We start from the raw sequence: 23,690 nt of genomic DNA, 5'->3' as shown, positions 1-23,690 counted from the left end.
CATATCACTAACTATAGGATAACAATTACATCAACATACACAAATATATGGCATTAGAAAAGTCATTATCGAAGAAGGAAAGGTGTTATAATTCAGATGTTTGAAACAGGGTGCAAGCAGCCTTCCTACAATTCTTGTAGTATCATTTTGGCAGAACTACTGCCAATCGCCATTATGTGCACTAGCTTTCCATGTACATCAACAGACAGGTCAGTAAGCAGTATTAAAATTGGACTGTGCTTGAAATTTCCAGTCACAGACCCTTGTAAGCAATGAGCCCTGTGCTCCTAATTAAGATGATATTCTCTCTCCTCAGTCTCAGAAGGTATCCCATGCTATTATGGCTAAAAAGATATTATTTTATGATGACAAAGATTTTTGAAAGCAGGACATGCTAGCTTTAACAATGACATACTTCCCAGACTTGTACAAAGCTTCTGAAGTATCGATCTTTCAAATTAAAAATATTTTTGTACTTCCTGATAAGGATTTTTCAAGGACAAGCTTAGTTTAGCATGGCTTTTGGTATCAATCACTTCAGTAATAGAATCTGGTCTTTGATAGCCAAGATTAGACTGCAAGAAGAGAGGTATACAAAGATCATTTAATTTGAAATAGGTAAAAGATTTAACAGATAAAGAAGGCAAGATCTAAAAAAAAAATTAACTGGAGAACAAGCATAGATAGATAAGACAAAATGCATAAATATAAAACAAGGGAGAAGGAAAACAATATAGGTTATGCATGATTAAGTAGAACGTGACAACGACGTATGCCTTTGCTTTTAAACCATTAAGGTTAATTTATCAGCTGTCCTCACTCTAGACTGTACAGAATACATGTAACTAATAAAAAATGCATTTTATTGCAAAAATATACAAGTCCTCTAATTTGCATAAGATATTACAATGTCGTGCTGAAACATGACATATTAAGCAAAGAGGACTTTGAAACAAATTACAAAATGTTAAAAATCAGATTTGGGTCATGAGCGTTACACAAAATGCATTGTCATGCTTTATCTTACGATTAGTCCTGTGATTCACTACATCTGTGATAAATGCAACATAAAATCATGACAACTGTAATAGTCAGAAAGTAATATCTACTGTATATCTTCTGTATTAATACATATAAACACTTCGTGTGCACTAATACTTTCAACATACCACATTCAAACTAACAGTCTTTCCAGAAAAGTTGTAACCTTTTTGAAGAACAGAAGATGGTTTAACAAGTTCATCGCATGTGGGTTTTTTGAAATCTACTCTTTAAGGAAATGCTGCGTTAAAGGACTTGATTTTTCAAATGTGCTGTGCTAATATGGGTCTTCTTAATGCCAGATGGAACCATCAATGCTAAGCACTTTCAAAGATCAAGCCCACAATTTATTAAATTCCTATTTTGTTTATTAGTATTTCCACTGTAGTAAGTCCAAAAAAATACCCCCCAACCCACTCTTAAAAATCACAGAAAATGCTTGGCATCTATAGGAAGAGAGACAATTTCTCAGTGGACTAACCACTACTGTGCTATATTCTCATAACAGATCTTGTTGCTCCAATGTCTAGTTCATGCACTGGGATCGGCAATGTCCATGTTTGTTCCAAACAGAGCAACTAGCTGCTCTTCATAGTTTGCAATGTTTCTTTTCAGAATTTCCATACAAGGTCCCAAAAGCCTTTCAAATGCCTGCACATCCATAACTAAGATAAAAGGGGAGAGAAAGAGAAAGAATATAACGTGCTCGTCAGTTGCAGACACTAATCTTGGTGTTTATGACATTCCAATGTAAAATTTTAAATGATAACAGGACAGATACTACTGAGGCATATACTTTGTTTGCACTGAAGAGCACCACTTACCGTAGCAAAACCAAGATCAACCAACACACTGCTGTCTTGAAACTTCATAAACAAACTTAGAATTTGCTGGGTTTCTTATTTTGAAAATATTTTCATATTAAGATTTATGTGACCCATGAGCTGCTGAAGAAGTCTGGAGGGGCCTTGATTCCTCCACAGAATACAGTTTTAAGACCTTTAAGATTTCAGAAAAACACACCCTTTGCCCATGTTGTCGGCTGTATTTGGGGTCTAACTTAGCATATTTCCTTGCTATTTTTACTTGTTTCCACCCACAGTGGAAATTGTAATAGATACTTATTTCCCAGCAAACGTACGAAAAGTCGAAGACAGTAATTCACGTGCAATGTCAATACGTAGCCAACCAGAGTATTTTCTTTACCCGATCATGTAATGTTATCCTCCGTAGTTCTAGCCAATAGGCCAGGGAGGAAACTTCATACTTGAACCAGCTTCCAAGCCGGTGGCCTGTAGTCTCTTAGCTCCTGAAAAAAGTTCAAGATCTCTGCTATTTGGGAAGTGCCAGACATCTTAGCGACTCACCCATACTGGGTAATGACACTCTTCCTCACCACTGCCTCTTATTCTTTCCTCTCTGTCATCTTTGATCTTTATTGCCTGATCATCTCCGTGTGTTTGGAGATAAGGATTTTAAAAAATAATACCTTTATAAGTAAGTGAGAAACTTTTTGGTTACTAGCTTGGTAATCAAACTGTCATTCAAGAATACCAAATCTGTCTTTGCAGTTTACAGTTTTCCCATAATTAGATACAAATATTTAGGAGCTAAACATCATGAAAAGCAATGGATGCTAAGGGTTGTCCATGAGCACAACTCCTATGGTCTTTGCTTTTCCTGTGCCTGAGGCTACAGTGTGATGGAATGATTAAGTTAACAGCTGGTGAAGAAAAAGGATTTGTTAAAGCTTAAGTCATGGTGATAAAATGGGACAGGATTTTTACCACAGTTACTTCTTGGATGAGAGTCAGTCTGCTGAGAAAAGAAATACTTTACCTTTCTGCAGAGTATTAGACGTTTATCTGACAGCTATAAATGGTGTGCAGCAATAGTCTCTGTACTGTCCTGAAACATTTTTACTTCCATGCGATCAGAGAAACGTTGGAGAATTTGTGTTTAATACCAGTTATCAACTGCAAATAATTTTTGCAGATTAATAAATAGGAATGCACAGTAATAGATGATGTACTTAGTCTTATTTGGGTAATGGTAATTAAATCTTATATTCTGGAGAAAGACAGAGTTCACAATGAAAACAACCAGATAGATTAGGTATCATTTTATATTAGATATAAAATATTATTGAACAATACCTAAACATTTGACAGTGCCAAGAGCAAATGCAGAAGCGGCTCGTGGTTTGTTAGTTACAAGAGCAAGTTCTCCAAAATATTGTCCTCTTGAGCATCGAGCTATTTCAACTGCTCCATTCTCTTCCACATCTTGTTTACCCTGAAATATCAGGTAAAAAAAAGAAAGATAAAGGAAGAGAGAGAATTAGAGAGAGGTTTGCTGAAGTCAGGATTGCATAAGAAAAATTAGTAACAATGGTAGCATTACTGTTTAACACTTAGAATATATCAAGATTTTTTAAAAAGTAAAATTCTGTGTTTTTACCTTCCTTGTCATTATAATCCTTACTTCTCCAGATTCCACAATGAAGAAAGAATCAGCCAAGTCACCCTGTAGAAGAAAAAAATAAAGTGAGTAAAGGAAATGTGAAATTTCCTTTTTAGTTTCATGGTAACATTAAATATTTGCAGCCAGTGCCTTGAAGCTCATCTTTTTGATACCTGTTGCAAAAGAAATCACTTTTAGTGTGAAAACCATACTCTACGTACAAAATAATCAAAACATCTATACAGAACTGGCAGCAGAGCCTTTCCATGAAAAGACATAGCTGACTGTGCCTTATACAAAAAGCAGAGAAAAACAATGTTATGGAAGATTTTAGGATCCTTACTCCTGTTTCTCCACCTTTGTATTCCTTCCAAATTATTTCCCTTACGGAGTTTCCAGTATAAAAAGCCTCCAAGGGCTATCTGATACCCAATAATTATTTTGGGGCAAGACAATCTCAGTTGCCTACCCTGAAGAGTTTACTTCTGCATTCTTCTGAAGAAGATTATCCTATTTTAACAACAAAAACAAGGTAAGTCTTCAGTGCTCCTTATTGGAAGCAATCATTCTTTTATACATTTTAAATTTCTAAGTATACTAAAAATGTTAACTCCTTTATTCATACCAATAAAGAGGGATGTTTTTCAAAGTACAGTAAGTGAAAAATTAGCTTCTGAAACAAAATAATCACCTCTCTTAGATGCAACATTCATTGGTTTTGTTTTGTCTGAGAAAGAAAAAACATAGTTTAAAAGTATGTATTGTCTACAGATAAAATGATAATTGTTACCTACTGGAAAAGAAAAACTAGAACTAGTAATAGAACCATACCTGAGCAATGATTTGTTCTCCATCTTTGTACACTTTGGTGCCAATCACATCAACCACTTTTAAACGCTCAGATACCTTAATTTAAAAAAAAGAAAATGTAAGAAATATTTGGTTAACATTACAGTATTATATTTAGAGAGCCCTTTCTTTTTTTTTTTTCATGAATCTTTGCACAGAACAGGGTATCTTTATTTTCCCAGTTTGGTAATCATTAAAAAAAGGAAGAACTGCTGAATAGTATTCCAGGGGGTATATTACAGTCTTAACAGCTAGATGTTTTGATAGACCTTCCATTTTTTTTAAGAAGTCTATATATCCCAAGTCTTCAAAAATTATTTTCAGAAAAGCATGCATGTAAAAATATAGCTGTTATATGAAATCACTTTGAAATTCCCTAAGTCATTTTTTAATTTTGTTGGCTAATATCTAGCAAAATTAAGCTTAAGAAAATGAAGGTAAAAAGATAATACTTTTTTTCAAAAAAATACAGTATTAACAATAGTTCTTTATCCTGAAAATTTAGAAATATCAAAAATATGGTCTTTCTCTGAAACAAAAGTATGTAAAATTTTCTTGTGGAGAAAATTTGAATTCCAAATTTAAACTCTGCAAAAGCAGAGTACCAGGTATCAGAGTACCTCTGATACAGCCATTAAAATAATGCAACAGAAATCTTACTTCTAAAGATTTAAGGAATGGCAATGACTCAATAAAATTTTCATACATTCTTCTCTTTTTGGCATTATTTTTTACAATGATCCTTCGGAACGTTACCCTGTCCTGTAAACACAAAGAGAAAAAGATAGTTTATTAACAGAAAATATGTGTGTGGTAGAAAATACTTTAGAAATGGCTGAATATGTTCAAATTACCCAATTTTAGTCACTCAGTGTAGCCATCAAACTAGCTGGCTAGTCTCCCCATACAGTCAGTTGAGAAAGATTCCTCTAGAGGTCAATCAAGAGCTCCTAAAGTTAAGCTCCTGATCTGATTTCTGTTGTGAAAAGCTTCTCTGCCCTTCCGCAGAGAATAATACATACAGAGTTTACATATAGAGGGTAGAGCGTTTGCCTTAAACAGTTTGGCTACACAACGAATGCTGAGTGGGTAATTTAAGATACTTAAGAAATCCTCAATATTCAAATACTTGATTTACAAAGTTTATTCATTATCCTGAGGTCCCATACACATTGATATGTACTCAAAGACCTTTTTATATTATTATACAAACAAAACCAAAATACACGAGTCTGGGTCTTAGGTCACAGTCCACTTTCTGCTATTTCAGCAGAACAAGACTGACTGCTGCCCTGAACAGCCAACCGGTCATTCCTTAGTATTTGGCAATCCAAGCAAAGCAGACAATGGAAAAACTATACATATGCTGTTTTCTTCTCTTAACTTCATATGACTGTGTCCTGGTGACAGGCAGAGATGAAATGCTTTGCAAGCCTTCACTGCTACAGGTGGGACTTGCTGGTCAATACAACCCAATCCAATTTAAAGCCATTCTTACAGTGTCCTAAACTCTGCCATGATACCAAAAGTCATATGGATTAAGTTGGTGAAAAAACATGCAGTTTGCTTCAACAGGAAAACGTTATCTTGGGATCCGTCATTAGACTGATATATACATCTTGAAAAAGATGGCCATCCCAGTTTTACTCTTTTGGTAAATTCTATTACTGTTGTCAAAGATCCAGATAGTATAACACTGATAAATAACCTCATATTTGAATTCTATTCTGGATCCAAAGGCATTTCCTATCAAGGAAGTGGGAAAAAATTTTATGTATGTGTTGAAGTAATTGTCAAATGGTTTGCAATTTGGGAAATTATCATTAAAACTGAATAAAACAAAATTATTTATTAAAAACCTCAGTGTTTTCTTAAGCCTTAGGTTTGCTTCTGCAGATTCTGGAAAAAGACAGTATTGTCCTGGGAGTTCTCAGAATTTTTAAAAATAAACTTTCTGAAATTATAATTCATTTTTTTATGCTGATATAGCATACCAGTGGAATGTATATAAAATAATTAAAACAAATAATATCTTAAACAAGTATTTCACTTACCAAACCCCAGATGGCACCAGGAGAGGTAGCTATAATAGTAGCTGCTCTGGGTGTATTGTACATTAAGGCCAACTCACCAAAACTTCCTCGGTTATCATACGTTCCAATACACCTCCCAACACCATCGCATTTTACATAAATATCATATGTACCTCTGTTAATAAAATATATAAATACAGTGAGTAGAATCCAGTCCTGGTCTTTGCTAAGCAGCCTCTCCCTATATTTTTTAATACTATGAATTCAAAAGATAAAGCATTTGAAACATACATTCGCTCGTCTAAGTGACATTAAACATATTAAACACCTTGCAGAGACATCTCAATTTCTTCCATAAATAATAAAAGTAGTTCCTTTTTAAAGGGAAAGATAGGGTTATTAGTCTTTACATTAACTCAAAGATAGACTTCATGTACAGTGATCTCTTGATCACCAGAACTTATTAAAAATTAAGATCTAATTTAGTATCTGTTTCTTAATTTCATTTTAAACACACTAAATACAAATGTAACAAGTCTTTGCAAAAATTGCTATGATATGATCACAGAAATAGCAATACAAGTTATTTAACATTTAAAATATTTTAAAGTAGTATTTATAATGTAATAAATAGAGGAGATGCAGGAAACAGAAGGAATGTATATGAAAAGCAACATAAGATTATGAAATAAAGATATGTATTTATCTAATATATTGTGGATTTCTTCTCCCCATCATTAAATTAGTAACTTTTTTGCTTTGGAAATGCAGTGAAATCTGGTATCTCGTAAAACATGACATAGCCACCCCCACTGATGCTAAGCCATCATTTTGTTCAGCGCTCAATATTTGTATGGTACATGTTGATAAATCATGTGAATGCAATGCAAAAATCTGTACAATTATTTCATTGATAAGGGACTTAAGAGGTGATTCACTGCACCTAAAAACTGCAAGGTGGACAGAATACTGTGAAGTCCCTGCAACTTTTGGATAAGAGATGACACAAGTGTAACCTCACCAAGCTGAAAAACACTCTTCAGCAAAGAATCCTGATACACTTCCACGATCTTCTGATTGAATATTTCAGTTGGAAGGGACCTACAAAAATCATCTAGTCCAACTGCCTCACCAGTTCAGGGCTGACCAAAAGTTAAAGCATATTATTATGGGCATTGTCCAAATACCTGTTAAACACTGACAGACTTGGGGCATTGGCCACCTCTCTAGGAAGCCTGTTGCAGTGTTTGACCACCCTCTCGGTAAAGAAATGCTTCCTAATGTCCAGTCTAAACCTGCCCTGGCGCAGCTTTGAGCCATTCCCACGCATCCTATCACTGTATCCCAGGGAGAAGAGATCAGCACCTCCCTCTCCACTTCCCCTCCTCAGGAAGCTGTGGAGAGCAATGAAGTCACCCCTCAGCCTACTTTTCTCCAAACTAGACAAGCCCAAAGTCCTTAGCTGGTCTTCATAGGACGTGCCTTCCAGCCCTTTCTCCAGCTGTGTTGCCCTCCTCTGGACGCATTCAAGGACCTTCACATCCTTCTTAAATTGCGGGGCCCCAAACTGCACGCAGTACTCAAGGTGAGGCTGCACCAACGCTGAATACAGCAGAATAATACACCTCTTTTGACCGGCTGCTTATAATGATTCACACAGACCAAAACCTTTGCATTTCTTTCAGAGTTCTAGCATAATATTCCTTTCAAACACCCTCAGAAATCACTGCATTAGCCTAAACTAAAGGTACAAATGAGAAAAGGTGGTTTAGGATAGCCTGGCTGGAGCCTATGCCAACAGACTAGTGAAAGATGCCAAAGTAAATGCTCTTCCTAACTCACTGGATTCAACAGCGATCAATATCTAGGATTTTCTTAGTTACCTGCTTTTTGGTACAGATCGCCAAATGAAGAGTAATGACTTAGCTACTCAAGGTCTAATAATGTTCATGTGAACAAGAAAGTCTACAGATAGTATTGAAATGCAGTAAGATTTCAAATACTGAGCTGTAAAACTTTTCCCATTGTGTTTTGTATAAGATCTATTTCTATGTTACAAAAAACCAAACCAAAACAAACAAAAAAAAAATCAACCACAAACCAGCCTTTGGGATCTAGTAATACATAAAGAGGACAGGGACGTATTTCCATATGAAAAATCTTCCTCCTTTCAAAAACTGCTCTCCATAGCTCAGACAGAGCTGTACTGGTTCACATGTGTTCTTTTTTCTTTCTCCCATGCAAACATATGTAAGAGTTAAATACAAGTACGTAGAGAAACAGATTTTTCTTAATGGACTGCTGCTCAATACTTTATGCTATAGTAAGAGACAAGCGATTCACCTATCAATGACGTAGAAGTTGTCACCATCATCCCCTTGATCAATGACATGTTCCCCTCCTTCAACCAGCTTTTCAAACATTGCATCTAACACCTGAGACATCTGTTCCTATTTAAAAGAACACAGACAAAGACAAGAAATTATCATCTGCTTTTAAAATTTTACTCTTCAAATTAACTAACTGTCCAGCCTCCCAATATGCAGATAAAAAATTTTCATGGATGGAAAATATTCACGGTACAGAAGTAGATCAATCAGCAAGAGAGTTTTATTTAATATGCAGTGTTAAGCTTTTTCTCTTCCAGTGTTCAAAGCCCAGCTTCCCTTCTTGTCCCTGCCAATGATAACATAGATCTTGTCTGCAATATAAATTGCTCATGAGCTTCCAAAGATAGAATTTCACCTTTCACAACTGCGTAACATTATACAGTTAAAAGAAAAAACTGTATCCCTTTATTGGAAACAATACACTTACCTGTTTTTGTCTTTAGAACTATTTTACAGAATTTAAAGTTTCAAAATGATTGTAAAGTATTGTGAAAAATCTAAATTATACAATGCCTGCACAATGGTGGGATAGATATAACCATAAAGGTCTGCAGTGCTTTGGTTGAGTAAGTAAATGCTGGACTCATTGGGAAGTAGGAATTTACACACGGCTATAAAACTACTTTGTTAATTTGAATGGAATACAAATGTTTAGAGAGAAATGTTAACAGACTAACAAAATGTCATCATCTGAATTATGACTGTCTAATAACAAAACCAAATTACGTAATTTGTCTTGTCTAGTGTAAATCTACTAAAACTTAACTATTCACATCTAAAAAACCCAAACACAGCTCGTTGTAGATTAATGATATGAATCCTAAAAAGATAACTTAATAATTTTCATTTTAATTTCAGCTTATCCAGCAATATGCCTGAAATTCTGACAATAAACACAAAATTATCCTCTACTTTTTGAAACTTAAGTATGCATCATATTGGAACAAGCAGGTTCTAGTGAAAACCACAGTAAAGAAAAGCCTGTAGATTTAGATCCCCATGCATTTTACAATGGTTCAATTCATAGCATTTCCAGCCACTGAAAGATGGCATTTGCCTTTCCAAACAACAGCAGCCTAAGCCAGTCCTCTAAAGTCCTTCTGCAGCCCATGGACAGAGATAACCACACTAGATAACTCAGAATCATTCTCTAGAGAGTCCCCTTTCTTTCCTCTGATGATAGAGAGATCTACTGTAACTCAGTTAGACACTTAATTTTTAGACGGATAAAATTAGGCGGCATGAATTCCATCCTTATTCTGTTGAATTTCTTCACTTCCACAAAGCTTTTAGAAGTATCAGCATTAGCGTGTTATCCAAGCCTTTTTAAAAAATGAAAATACTATTTCCAAAGAAATACAATTCCAAAGTAAAAAAGTAAATACAATTTTACTTCACAGAGCTCATTGTGTGTGGGCACAAAGAACAACAGAATGGCAGCATCCATCCTCAGTGCAGCTGATCATTGTAAAATACAGTAAGACATCATGCAGCCTACCTAAGCCAGCAAGGAATCATTTGACTATGTTTCTATTTAGTACCTTTTTTAGTATATACAGGTATGTATTTGCAAAAAGAAGGATCATTTTACTATCAGTGAATGGGTTATAGTTCATTTCAGAGAAAGAGAAAAGTGTGTGTGTGCCATTGGGAGAGACTGAAAAATAGGCACAGGACTTGCCTTTTAAAAACTTTCATGCTTAAATTAATAGGCAATAGAACATCGGTCTTTTCAGTTCTCCCTATGTAAACTAAAAGGAACTCCTACAGAATGTGCAAAACTGACCTAATGTCAGTTAGATGTCTAAAGCATTTGAAGCAGCATGTTCCCTTCCCCTAGCTTTACATATGAATAGGCAAAGTGGCTCCCCTACCAACGGCCCTTGGCTGCCATTTGAAAACAAGTAGGAACATGCAGAATGCTCCATACTTTATGGGAGGGTAGAGGGTATATGTTATCCTCTAAATGCAAGCAATGCAAAAAAATATATATTATATGGGCCCTGATCCTTGGAAATTAAAACACTCCCAAAACATCTTGGAAAAAAGATTAAACTAAAAAGACTGTTATTTGCGGTACTGAAGGAATAATACATATAGTTATAATCTTTATTCAGTGTGCTTCATCTCAGATTTCAGGTTAAAACATTTTCAATCCCGTAATTATGAATCAAGCTCACCAAAACACTACTTTTCTGGTAGGTAAATCTATGACTTTTTTAGGTAACAGTAGAATTCACAAATACAATTCCCTTTTAAAAAATGTTTTAAACGCTTGAAGGTATTTAGTACGTTTGAGAGCTGTCTATTACCTGCTGAAGTACTGCACATGTATTTCAACTTTCTAAATAAATTGCAACTAACTTAAGACAACTGGTCCCTTCCCAAAGCTTTCTACATAAAATTAAGATAGAGCAAACTGCAGTAACCAGACCAGGCACGTGTTTTTTGCTTTTACCATAAGAATTACAAAACTTGTTTGCCCAGCTTGCTCTGTGTGAATCCTCTTGATTCTCTGCCAGACTGAGACTCAATTTACTGGCACCCTCCATAGTTACCGTCAAAGGATAAAGATGGGTAATTTTAGAATTAAAAGGTAGACCTGTTATCACACACAGAATTAATTCTGGTATTTTGCAAAATGGTGCAGTCTGAAAGCTCTTCTTCCTTAAAGCAGTTCTGGTTTTAAAAAATACATATAAAATGAAAACAGGAAAAGGTTTTTTATATCAGTGTTTGTAAATCTGCTATGTGTAATGCCATGGCAATCTGGTAATCAATATTCTAAAGAATGATACTTTAAAAACATGATGAACTTTTTAACAAATAAAATTTATAAAGAATTTGAAGTATTAAACATGTATGTTGTGCAATCTTTGTGACTTCTGCTGAAGTTTAATTATGTTAATAGTTTTTTCAAATATAATACATCATCTATTTTTCTTAAGGATAACGCACTCTACAAATATAAAAAACCAAAACTAAGAAGTTTAAATGATTTGAAATTTGATTGTTTATCTAGTGTTTATTTACATACTCTGATTAATACACGCAATGTATTTTTTTTTTCATTCTAAACTGTGAAGCATGTAAATGCTTCAAAAAAGGAACATTTCTGAGAAAATTACGGGAACCTTGGGTTGTTGCCATGAAAGCACACTTTGATCACCATCCTTTGAGACAGAGAAAATATTTTAACTTCCTTAACAGTGAGGAGGCTGAATGGGAAATCAAATTTTCTGAAAGACACATTCACAATACAAACCAAATTAATCTATCAAGATATTCTTTTTATAAAGATATTTTCTTTTTTTGAAGTGTAGTTACTGCATTTCTCTGAAAAAGTCTTTCTAACAATCAGACTTTAATGACAGAGCGCGATTTCACAAAGTAATTTACTATACAAGTGAATAAACATGCCATAGTTACAGCCATCATTACTGTCTCAATCACCCTTGCTTTCAAGTGTGGATCTAACTACTGGGAAGCAGGAGCCCAAAGGAGCATTAACTCCCTTATCAGCATCAGCCAGCATGATATACCCTCTCATATGTGGTTTTCTTCCCTCGCTTACTTAGATCGAGGTGGTACTTACCCTAGTTTTATACCAACTTAAATGAATTGTGCTAGTAAAGTTATTTTGCATATTTAGATCAGCCAGAATCAGAGATTACAACTATAAAGTACAAACTCGACAGGACCAGGGGATGGACTCAAGCACTGACATGGTACAGTCTGGGCTGGTTTGCTCTTGGTGCAATTGTCAGTACAGCTGGTACAGTTTTGGCTTGTGCCAACTACCACTCCTCCTGACAAACCCTGGCCATGGCTTGGAGGAATGCTTGAGCCAGGGCTTCTTGCCAGTAAAGGTAAAACCACCCTGGTTAGTTGCTTGGTTTGGTGGGGTTAGGAGGAAAGGAAGATGCAAGAGAGTTTAACTGTATGTATGTATGTCATACTGCACTGCATGGCCTCAGAGGATGTCCTCTGATCTGGTTTGTTGTTACCAATTACTGAATAAAGGTAACAAGAATGGAAAATTTCAAAATAATCTACTGCAGTCAGTCAAACTCTGCCTTTGGGCATCCTTCTTAATTTCCTGACAAACAAAATCTGTATTTCTAGACAATCAAGTGACATCTTCCCTGTAATTAAAGTCTTCAAAATACTGAACTAAGGAAACATTTCATATGAAAGGGCATGGGACTATGACTGATAACTAGTAAAAAAAACAGCTAGCAGGTATTCTTAGCTCTTTAGTCCCAAAACATGTAAATCAACTGCACAACCTCTCCGGGCAACCTGTTCCAGCATTTGACCACCCTCACAGTAAAAAATGCTTTTCTTATACCTAAATAGATTTTTTTGTATTTCAGTTTGTACATGTTGTGTCTTAGCCTGTCACAGCACCACTGGAGAGCAAGTCTGGTCAACAGTTTGGTGCCTCCATCTGCTGTAGAAAGGCACTCTTGTCTCTTTGGTGGACCCTCAAAAGATGCTGATGTTTATCCTGCTTGATGCTACGCAGTCCTTCTCATGTCCTCCTTCAGTTCCTTCAGCTGGCAGCTCGGCACTCTGACCACAGCACATATCCCCACAGGTGAAGCCATCATTGCCCTTCAGCCTTCAGGAGAGACACCTACCACTCCCAGCAGCCTGAGACAAAGATGGTCACATCATACCTCTGGATCTGGGTAGAAACCTCTAGATGTGCCACAGTTGGCCAGTCCAGCTGGTGCTGGGGAGCACTCCCTGTGGCCCATCATCACCGTCACTGCACCAACTCTAGCAGTCCCACACTGTCCTGCACACTGTTTCCAGTTCCCATTCAAACTCCCATTGGCACAAACCACCATCTGCACAAACTACTCAACTGCAAAGTCTCTGCTAGTTTGTCCTCTTTACTGTAGCTCCTGCAAGCTCTCTCTCCTCAATGGCAGTTACACAGATGTGCTTTGTCAACATTTCACTAGAAGCTTGATGCTCTCTGACAGTCTTCATGTGCTAAGTATCCTAAACACGACACACTCATGGCAAAAATTGCCCTCTCTTCCCCTTCATCCTATGGTGGCCACATGAACCTCTGGCATAGAAGCAGAACTTTAATGTCAAAAAATACCTCTGGTACTTACCATAGTGCCTATGAACAGCATTGCACCTAAGCAGAGGTTTTATGAATCACTCTGTTATGAGTTAGGACATATTTTAGTGCACCTGAAGTGCAACTCAGATACCAGGTACCTTTATGAATCTAGGCCTGTGGTGATACCCATGCATAAGTAAGGTGTGTGCAAGCCTGATGTATTGCCATTTCATATCTGAAATGTACAAAATTGTGTGCGTGTTTACAATCAGTTAGAACCAAAATACATGACATGAGATTCAGAAGAACAAAGCCTCAGACAGCAATGATAACTGGTTTGCCAAGGACATCCCCCTGGAACACTGCCTGATTCCATCCTTCTTGCCAGGTCAAGTGAAAAACTGCAAATAATCACTCACAACTCTCCTAACGTATACTTTGTATCACAAAGTACTGTCCTCCAGATGCACGTTGCATTATTTGAAAACAGTATGTTAGCCTCAATTTCTTTCAAGTCAACAAAACAAACATGGTGATTACATCTCAAGACAATTCCTTGAAAAAAAAAAAAAATCAGTTAGACAATGGACATTGAGTATAATTAAAACTGCATTTTATTTAGTATACATTTCACACAGATTAGAAATCCAGTCACTTTTATGTCCTTGCAAGACAGCTTTTGATTCATTCAGAAGAACTGGTAGACCATGACATGTCCTTCCCAAATCCCGATGGCTCTTTTAACTGCCAGACTACCAAGTGATTTGCTACCACTGTGCCAGGTACGTGTCTTCTTAATATCAATTTATAAATTTACTGTGAGCTATTTTGTAAAGCAAAAAGAACAAAAGTTCTCCATACTAAACTCAACCACTCAAACACTGGGGCTTCCAAGAAGCACCGATGTTTAAACTGCTGATACAAACGTTTGGTGTTTGACAAAATGCTACCCATTCTGAATCAATGAAGGCACTGTAGATAAAATGGAAATTAGGACACAATCATCACCATAAGTCATGACAATAACAAATGTAAAAAGTGACTTCTGAAAAATATCCTTTGCCACTATTTAAGAAAAGGTATTCAGAAGATAAAAGACACAGCTGCATTTCTACAATTAAAATGATATGGCTTCTGACAGCAAACTGAGACAATCTTAATATGGCATTTGACAGGAGCTGGTAAACTCCAGCTGTTAAACTTAATGCAGTGAGTCCCAAAAGTATTGGATGGCATGTTGGGATTATATATACTTTGGGAATCCCCCAAAAGAAGGATGAGTGTGCTGCTGGAGTGCTCCCTAGCAGACAAGAAATCTCAGTTAATTTCCCTTTTAGATCCAAGACATCCTGCACAATCTAAGCACACATGAGATTGCCTTGCACTTCAGTACAATGGTAGTAACAAGACTTGCCCATCTCATATGACTTGTAAAAATTTTAATGTTCTGAGACACAACCACAAGACTATCATATGAACAAAGTGAATCCACAGTTCTTCTATTGCCCCTGAGTTCATAAACCACTTTATTCTTTACTCCTACAACCATTTTACTAAAATAAGCCCAAGTTAAAACAGCATCCTGTTGGCCACCTTATCCTCACTTTGAGCAATATGAAATATCAATAAATTAATGCTCAGCATGATATTAAGAAGGTAATAAAGCAGACAGAATACCAGAATAAGAAGGGGCGAAAGGGGGGATAGTGGGGGGGGAGAAAGAGAGAGAAAAAGTTAGCAAAATACAAGCAGGGAAACCATCGGAAGAAAAGGAGTTCTTAATCAACAGGTCAGGACCTTGGAGAGGAAGAGTAAATTACAGAATTCATGTCTACAGCTCTCCACATTTGTTTTTTCAGAACAAAACCATGTACATAGACTCCCCTGGAACTCTGATATAAATGTTAGCAGCACTATTGATCCAATTCAAAATGTTTAGCTCCCTTGTGCAATACCCACTTGTAAACTAATCAAAAGGCTTTTATTTCTTCACTATCAAAGAATCTAATTTGTATTTTGATATATAATCAATATTTTCAAGCAATAATATTTTCCTTGAGAATATACCTTAACCTTCCTCCACACGGATATATATTTTAACTTAGTATTCTGCCTCTCAAATGTCATGGCCATGCCCATCAGTTAGGCTCAGTTACACTTTTCATATTTTGTAACTAGCCTTCTGAGCAAGTTGGCTGATTCTTTTTAGAGGTTTGCTAAAAAGGAGCAGAAATAATTCAGAGTTGCAAATAGTTTCCAAAATTCTTAAGCCAAAGATGAAGGCATCTTACATTGGGCCATTCTTTTGCAGAAGATCTTCAATAACTGATTACAGAATCATAGAATCATTTAAGTTGGAGAAGACCTTTAAGATCATTGAGTCCAACTGCTAACACTGCCAAGTCCACCACTAAACCATGTCCCTAAGCACCATGCCTACACGTCTTTTAAATACCTCCAGGTATTTAAAACTGACTAAAAGTAACTCCACCACCTCCCTGGGCAGCCTGTTCCAATGCTTGACAACCCTTTCAAGTGAAGAAATTTTTCCTAATATCCAGTCTAAACCACCCCTGGCGCAACTTGAGGCCATTTCCTCTTGTCCTGTCGCTAGTCACTTGGGAGAAGAGACCAACACCCACCTCTCTGCAGCCCTCTTTCAGGTAATTGTAGAGGGTAATAAGGTCTCCCCTCAGCCTCCTTTTCTCCAGGCTAAACAACCCCAGTTCCCTCAGCCGCTCCTCATAAGACTTGTGCTCCAGACCCCTCACCAGCTTCGTCGCCCTTCTCTGGACACGCTCCAGCACCTCAGTGTCATTCTTGTAGTGAGGGGCCCAAAACTGAACACAGTATTCGAGGTGCGGCCTCACCAGTGCCGAGTACAGGAGGACAATCACTTCCCTACTCCTGCTGGCCACACTATTTCTGACACAATAGGCAAGGTGGAGAGAATCCCTGGTTGCTAGATCTAATGTAAGTATTAATTTTGCTTAGGAAAAAACAGAGGATTAAGTGCAGTTCTATTTGTTTGGGAACCCATTAGCTTGCAAAGAGTTTTGTGCGATCTAAGAGGGCAGAGTATTAACACGTTCAGGTATTCAGTGCTCACTCATATATATATGTATATATGTATTCTCATTAATTGCTCCAACATCTGTAGTCCTAATTCTTCACCAAAATTTTTAAGAACTTAAGAGCAGTATGAGAATCTTCTGTTAGTAGCACTTTTCAAGGAATGCTTTGGCCTAAGAGTCCACTATTCATAAAACACAGTTGCATTATGCTTTCTTTCATCTTCCTTCGAGTTAATCAATTCTAATTGATTAATCAATATTTGTGCTCTCTTATAATAACTCTCCAGGTGTATGAGTGGCAATATGCCCAAAAATTGCTCTTGATATTTGTGAAGAATATGTATAATTTATTACCTTTTAGAAAAGGGTCAAAACCTATTTGAAATAGTCTCTACAAGCATTAGCAGGGCAAAGCTCTCAAAAATAAAATTTCCCTGAAAGAGAATAGATGATCTAACACTGCTTGTGAATTTTTGCAAAAGAAAGGATTCAACCTTTAAGTTCAAGGGTGCAGCACAGCTTTGATGGTACCAGCCTCTTGAGCCACCATGTTAGTCTGACAATAGGTTCATCAGGTTTTTTAAACTGCTGGCCTATGGGCTGTAACCACCAAACCAAATAGCCTGTTGTTAATCAGCCCCAGCAAAATTTCCTCTTAAAAGACAAAACCAAAAGAATAACTTCTCTTAATTGCACTGTAAAAAGGAAGTGTAGAAGGCTGCGTTGGCCACTAGATGAGCTGCTGCTGCTGTTCCTCCCAGTGATAAAACAGTTGTTAGGCTGAACAGAGACAAATTCCAGTAATAGCGACTTGGGGTTTATCCTCAGTAATGGCCCAAGGCATCTGGTTATCATCTTGTTTTCTCCTTGCAGGCTTATACAAAGTGAAAGTGGGGGGAAAAGAGGGCATGCAGCTCCTGATTCCACTGCCAGCAACCTCCAGCATCTGGAGCACAAAGGAGAAGGTGTGGTAACGTGCTTTGTGCATGGATGTAGAGCAAGCAGCCTGGCACACTATGGCAATCCTGGGAGAACAAAAGTGATATTAGGATTTCAGGCAATGGTGTAGCAGGCAATCGAGAAGAACATTAAATAATACTGTGGTCTAATAGGAAGAGGTTTTTCTGGGAGGAAGAACAGAAGAGGTGCTTTAGCAGAGGAATGAGTTAATATAACACAGTTTATATTAATAGCATGGGGAGAGGAAAACATAATCTGCATGCACCTTTCTCTCTTCTAATTCACTCATCCACACAGTTCTGCTCCTGGAATTTCTCTTGATTCTTTCCTGATCTGGTTCTCTAGAAAGTAGCCAAAGAGCTCTGCAAAAACCTCTTTCCCTCACCTTGTTGCACGTGCATGTTTCAATCCATATTCTTCTCTTCAAGTAATTTTTTCAATACTGTTACGCACTAGCTAAAACTGGTATTGAGTGACAGCAACCAGATGGGAACTGATTAAGCCCCCAGAAAGGTGAAAAGAATACTAACATATTGTCGTGGTTTAGTCCCAGCCGGACTAATCACCACACAGCTGCTCACTCACTCCACTTCCTCAGCTGGACAGGAGAGAGAAAATATGACAAAAGGCTCGTAGGTCAAGACAAGGACATAGGGAGATCACTCACCAATTACCATCATGGGCAAAATAGACTTGACTTGGGGAAATCAGTTTAATTTATTACCAATCAAAATCAGAGTAGGATAATGAGAAGTAAAACCAAATCTTAAAAAAAAAAAAAATCACCTTCCCACCACCCCTCCATTCTTCTCGGGCTCAACTTCACTCCTGATTTTCTCTACCTCTTCCCCCCGAGTGGCGCAGGAGGACAGGGAATGGGGGTTGCGGTCAGTTCATCACACACCATTTCTGCTGCTCCTTCCTCCTCACGCTCTTCCCCTGCTCCAGCGTGGGGTCCCTCCCACGGGAGACAGTTCTCCACGAGCTTCTCCAACGTGAGTCCTTCCCACGGGCTGCAGTTCTTCACAAACTGCTCCAGTGTGGGTCCTTCCCACGGGGTGCAGTCCTTCAGGAACAGACTGCTCCAGCGTGGGTCCCCCACGGGGTCACAAGTCCTGCCAGCAAACCTGCTCCAGCGTGGGCTCCTCTCTCCATGGCTCCACAGGTTCTGCCAGGAGCCTGCTCCAGCACAGGCTTCCTACAGGGTCACAGCCTCCTTCGGGCATCCACCTGCTCCTGCATGGGGTCCTCCATGGGCTGCAGGTGGGTATCTGCTCCACCGTGGACCTCCATGGGCTGCAGGGGGACAGTCTGCTTCACCATGGTCTTCACCACGGGCTGCAGGGGAATCTCTGCTCCGGTGCTTCACTGACCTTTGTGCCTGCAGAGTTGTTTCTCTCACATGTTCTCACTCCTCTCTTCTCCGGCTGCCGTTTCCAAGTTTTTCCCCCCCTTCTTAAATATGTTATCACAGAGGCGCTACCACTGTTGCTGATTAGCTCGGCCTTAGCCAGTGGCAGGTCCATCTTGGAGTCGGCTGGCATTGGCTCTATCAGACATAGGGGAGGTTTCTAGCAGCTTCTCACAGAAGCCACCCCTGTAGCCCCTCCTTCTTATTCAAGGGAGTTAACTCCAGAGTACCTCGCTGAACTGACATTAGTTGACCAGTCACATCCTCATCAATCCACAAAGTTAAAGAAAGTTTCCAGAAAATTCAAGTAGCTTCACAGACTTTAAGGAATTTATAAGCATTTGCCTTTAAAACACAGAGTGCTGCTCAGGGCATTGTACCAGAACTGGTGTTCCTTTATACTATGCCTTATTTTCAATCAGAGCCAATATGTGAAATGTTGATATTTATAAATACTTCTCCATAAGTTTACCTATCCGATATTCAAACACTGCTATCAGGTAAATGCAGGCTCAAGACAATGTTGTGTGTGTTTAGAAAGTCCTAAGTTGTCTCAAAGTCTGAAGGTTATCTTTTTCTCCTCTCTCATTTCTCTCACATTCACATGGTTCTGCTGTTTTTCACTTCTATGTGAAGGCTCTTGTCTGTTCAAGATGGACTCTTTAATTAAAATGCTGAGCTGTACTGTAAGTCACCTCCTAACTACTGCAACTTCTCCTTCTGCTTTAATGATACCCTTACCTTATCCTTCCATTCAAATTAAAACAGTGTGTTAGAGTGGGATAAAGTTTTAAGCAAACGTGGATTCCACTTAGCGTCATGTGCTGAATGCAATTCTGATCATGCTGTTAAGACATGTTATACTGTATTTCAGAGTGGTGCACTATCTAGGAATGGTGTTTGACACCTTGCTAAAAGGCCATCAGGGAAAAGCCATTAAGTGCTTTACATTGTCTCTTTAACTCGCTGACCTCTGAAATAATATTTTTCATACACAGAACTATAGCAGAAAGAGGCTGAAGTCAAATGCAAGAAAAAAAACCAGTGGGAATGGGAGATGCTATTGATACACAGCTTGACTTTTGTTCCAGAAACTTTAGCTTCAGCAGCTGAAGATACTATTTCTCTCCAAGATGAGGAGCTTTTTGCTAACACACCAGAGAATGAACTGCAGCAGCTGGCACCATGCACTTGTGCTGCAGGGTGGAGAGGCTGAGGTGAGGAAGAGAGCTGGGATAGAAACATTTATATTACTGCAACTACAGTGGCAGTGCTCTTGAGTCACTGCCTAGCAGCAGAACAAGAAGGAGGAGTGGGAGAAGTCCCCTGGGGACTACAGATCTTGGTTCCACAGAAGGAGCCAGGCAGACTGAAGAAGGCTACATTTTAATATTCTTGCTATCTTCAGAGCTCAGTAGCTTTCCAATGCCTTTTATGAGTGAAGTTATTACAATGAAAAACTCCTTCACAAAAGTTATCTTATTCAACTTCCCAGAACACTGTCTGTGAAGGATTTAAAGCAGAAGGAAGTGTTTTTAATCCACTGGACAATCTGAGCAAAGGGGTGTAAACAAGACTTGGGAGATCCCAGGAGTGGATTTCAAGGCTTTGGATTGCAGAGTACCACAAGGGGAGGACTCAGCTAAGAAGTCTTCTGCTAAACACCTGGAACAGACTGTGGGAACTATTAGCAGTTAAAAGTAACCGATTCAGAAGCAAAAAGTAAAAAAGGATTTCAAAGTATCAAGGGGATACGGTATCAAGACAGCAGCACAGTCATCACAGCAGATTCTAGGAGCACACAGTAATTCATTGGGTCACAGGGCTCCTAAGAGAGAAATGCTCAGAGACTAACCAAGAAGAGTCTGCCAAAATGCCATTGGCAGGCTAATGTAGTGATGGTTCAGCCAAGTGGAAGCTGGGACACAGCAACAATAAGGAAAATATATAATAAAGCAATTTCACATCCAGAGCAGATGCCCACAAACCACTTTGTATCCCTGAAGTTATGCAGAATAATAATTCAGGAGTGGAAGGGGCAAATGTTCGGGTGACTTTAGCTTGAACAAGTATAGCGGAATAGCTAATTAACTACCCATTAAACAGACAGCATGAGGGCGTTAGTTAGGAAATCTGTGTCAGGATCCCTAGTGTCCCAAGAATGCACACATATTAGCACCTATGTTGAGACTTTTGATGCCCTCCTACAGCTCTAACTCCAGGCTTCTGCAAAGCTGGGGGTCTGTGGCTCACTGCCTCTCAGGGCCTCGCTGGGAACAGGTACCCGGGGTCAGGGCTCAGCCTTTGTGCAGACAAAAGCAGGAGCTGGAAAACTGAACCACGCATTAACAAGCATTCTCTGACTTCCAAACAGAGCTCCAGGCTGGTCTTTCCATTAGCTCCCTCTTGAATGAAAATTTAAACCTTTGTGTTCTCATGCTTAAAACTCTACATAATTATTTCCCCTTCCCCTATGCTCCCTCCACTGACAGCACTGAATCGATTCTCTTGAGGAAGCATTTGGTGTGCTGTGAGTCATCCCAACCTCAGTATGCATGTTTTGATTGATACACTCACCTTTCCCCTTAAACAACCCTGTGCTTTTTTGTAGCATTATCACCTTTGTCTGATCCAGATCACTCATTCACTGCATTTAAGCTTTCTTAAAAGCCCGTAATTGTTTTTATAGGCAATAGAAGGAAATTACCTCCACAGAAGAAAATTATCTGTAACATTTTTGTGATACCTGTATTAAGTGAAATAAAAATGTAAACACTTTGCTATTGCCTTTCTCTTTCCCTCTATTTCATAGCTTGCTTGTTCAATTACATCTGTAGCTAAACTGTCGGCTTTGGGGGTAATTTTAGGTTTTGATGGAGCACTGAGCACACTTTTGGATGATAAAAAGTAACTAGTAGAAAAAACTTAAACATTCCCCTTAACTGATGAGTTTATATACATCAATGTACAGCAAGAAGATTTAAAATAAGAAAATATGAAAATACAATGCTTTATAATCATATTAATGTATACATTCATATTAATGTACTTCAAGACTATCATTCATGGTGGTGAACAACAGGATCTCTATATATGATGTACCAGTTATAAAAATAGCATTTCTGGAGTTTATTAAATGGTCAAGAAAGCGTACATAAAAGCTTATAAAAGTCAAATCTGTAAAATTCTGTTCAAAAGAATTAATTCTTAGCAGCACTGCTAAATGTTCATTAAAAAGAATCTCTTACCGGATCTAGGTTCTTAAAAAGAAGAATGTCCTTGCATGCCTCCTGCAGTCTGTTTCTTTGATCATCTGTTTTAGGGTGAATAATCTGAGGGATATAATAGAAAAACCTTTAAAGTGGTTATCATATAGCAGCAGTAGCCGAAGGACTGAGCTAATTCAGCTAAGCGTTTTACACAGTATTTTGGCCATGCTTCCTAACACTTTCATTTCAAAACCCTCAGAATTTGAATATACGCTCAGTGATAATTTTACATCACCATAGCATTAGCAAATGAAGCACTGCTGTATTTAAGCTAACCAGATCTTACATTTGTAGAAGCCAGTTAATCTCAAGTATTGCTGCATAAACATTACTCTATTATTCTCTAATCATATTTGGAGCATGCATGTTTTTAACCACTGTTACATTTAGCCACTTGCCGTGACTACTTCCCAAAGAATATTTTGTGAAATAGTATCCGTGTTAAACTTATATCAGAAGTTTCATGGAGTAAACAACAGACCTGACACTATCCGAGTGAGCCAGAGATGTACTAAATTACCAAAGCCTGGTTAATGTGATTATGAATCAAGTTGTTCATTCAACTCTCATGCTTAAAAAGGTATGCTAGGTTTCAAAGCTGTGATACTACAGAATAACCTTTTTGACAGTTTTACAAGCCAGAAATTAGGTAGAATATAAACATTTAAACTTGTCTTAAAAGTCATACTTATGCTATTTCATATTAAAAGCTAAGTAAATGCCTTTAAGAGGGTGACATAAGTAAAAGAAATAAATATAGTTCATTAGTTACTGCACTGTACATCTGAAAATCTCAGCGATTTTATAATTTAGCTTTTTTCTGCCTTATGAAAAATACTAGAATATTGAGGAAACTACTGCAAGATTATGAGGACACCAAATAAGTATTTTTAGGAGCAGGCACTCTCTGGGCAAATACAACTGCACAAAAATGTTTCCTTAACAGACCACGTATCAAAGGTGTGGTAATTTAAAATAATACTCACATCAGGTCCTACATGGGTGACTATTACAGAGTTTTTAAATGTTTCTTTAACATGAAAACCCAAAAGATTATTAAAGCATATTATAGCAAGGATGCTTTTGGAAAGGAATGGTAATGCTGGTTACATTTTTC

The 23,690-nt window shown here is 37.8% G+C and overlaps 1 protein-coding gene across 1 annotated transcript in view; it reads right to left on the bottom strand.

Annotated features, from left to right (window-relative positions):
- Window positions 1-1,572: 1,572 nt before the first annotated feature.
- Window positions 1,573-23,690, bottom strand: part of PRKAR2B (protein kinase cAMP-dependent type II regulatory subunit beta) — a 92,942-nt gene continuing 70,824 nt past the window's right edge. Inside the window, exons 6-13 of the mRNA XM_059816934.1 lie at window positions 22,553-22,636; window positions 8,730-8,836; window positions 6,408-6,561; window positions 5,014-5,115; window positions 4,336-4,410; window positions 3,502-3,567; window positions 3,198-3,336; window positions 1,573-1,706 (exon numbers count right to left, since the gene is read on the bottom strand). Of these exons, the coding sequence (XP_059672917.1) occupies window positions 1,573-1,706; window positions 3,198-3,336; window positions 3,502-3,567; window positions 4,336-4,410; window positions 5,014-5,115; window positions 6,408-6,561; window positions 8,730-8,836; window positions 22,553-22,636 (861 nt within the window). The remainder of the gene's footprint in view (window positions 1,707-3,197; window positions 3,337-3,501; window positions 3,568-4,335; window positions 4,411-5,013; window positions 5,116-6,407; window positions 6,562-8,729; window positions 8,837-22,552; window positions 22,637-23,690) is intronic.

This window comes from Gavia stellata, chromosome 4, assembly GCF_030936135.1.
Source record: "Gavia stellata isolate bGavSte3 chromosome 4, bGavSte3.hap2, whole genome shotgun sequence".
Lineage (NCBI taxonomy): Eukaryota > Metazoa > Chordata > Aves > Gaviiformes > Gaviidae > Gavia > Gavia stellata.
This window is presented reverse-complemented; position numbering and strand designations above follow the sequence as displayed.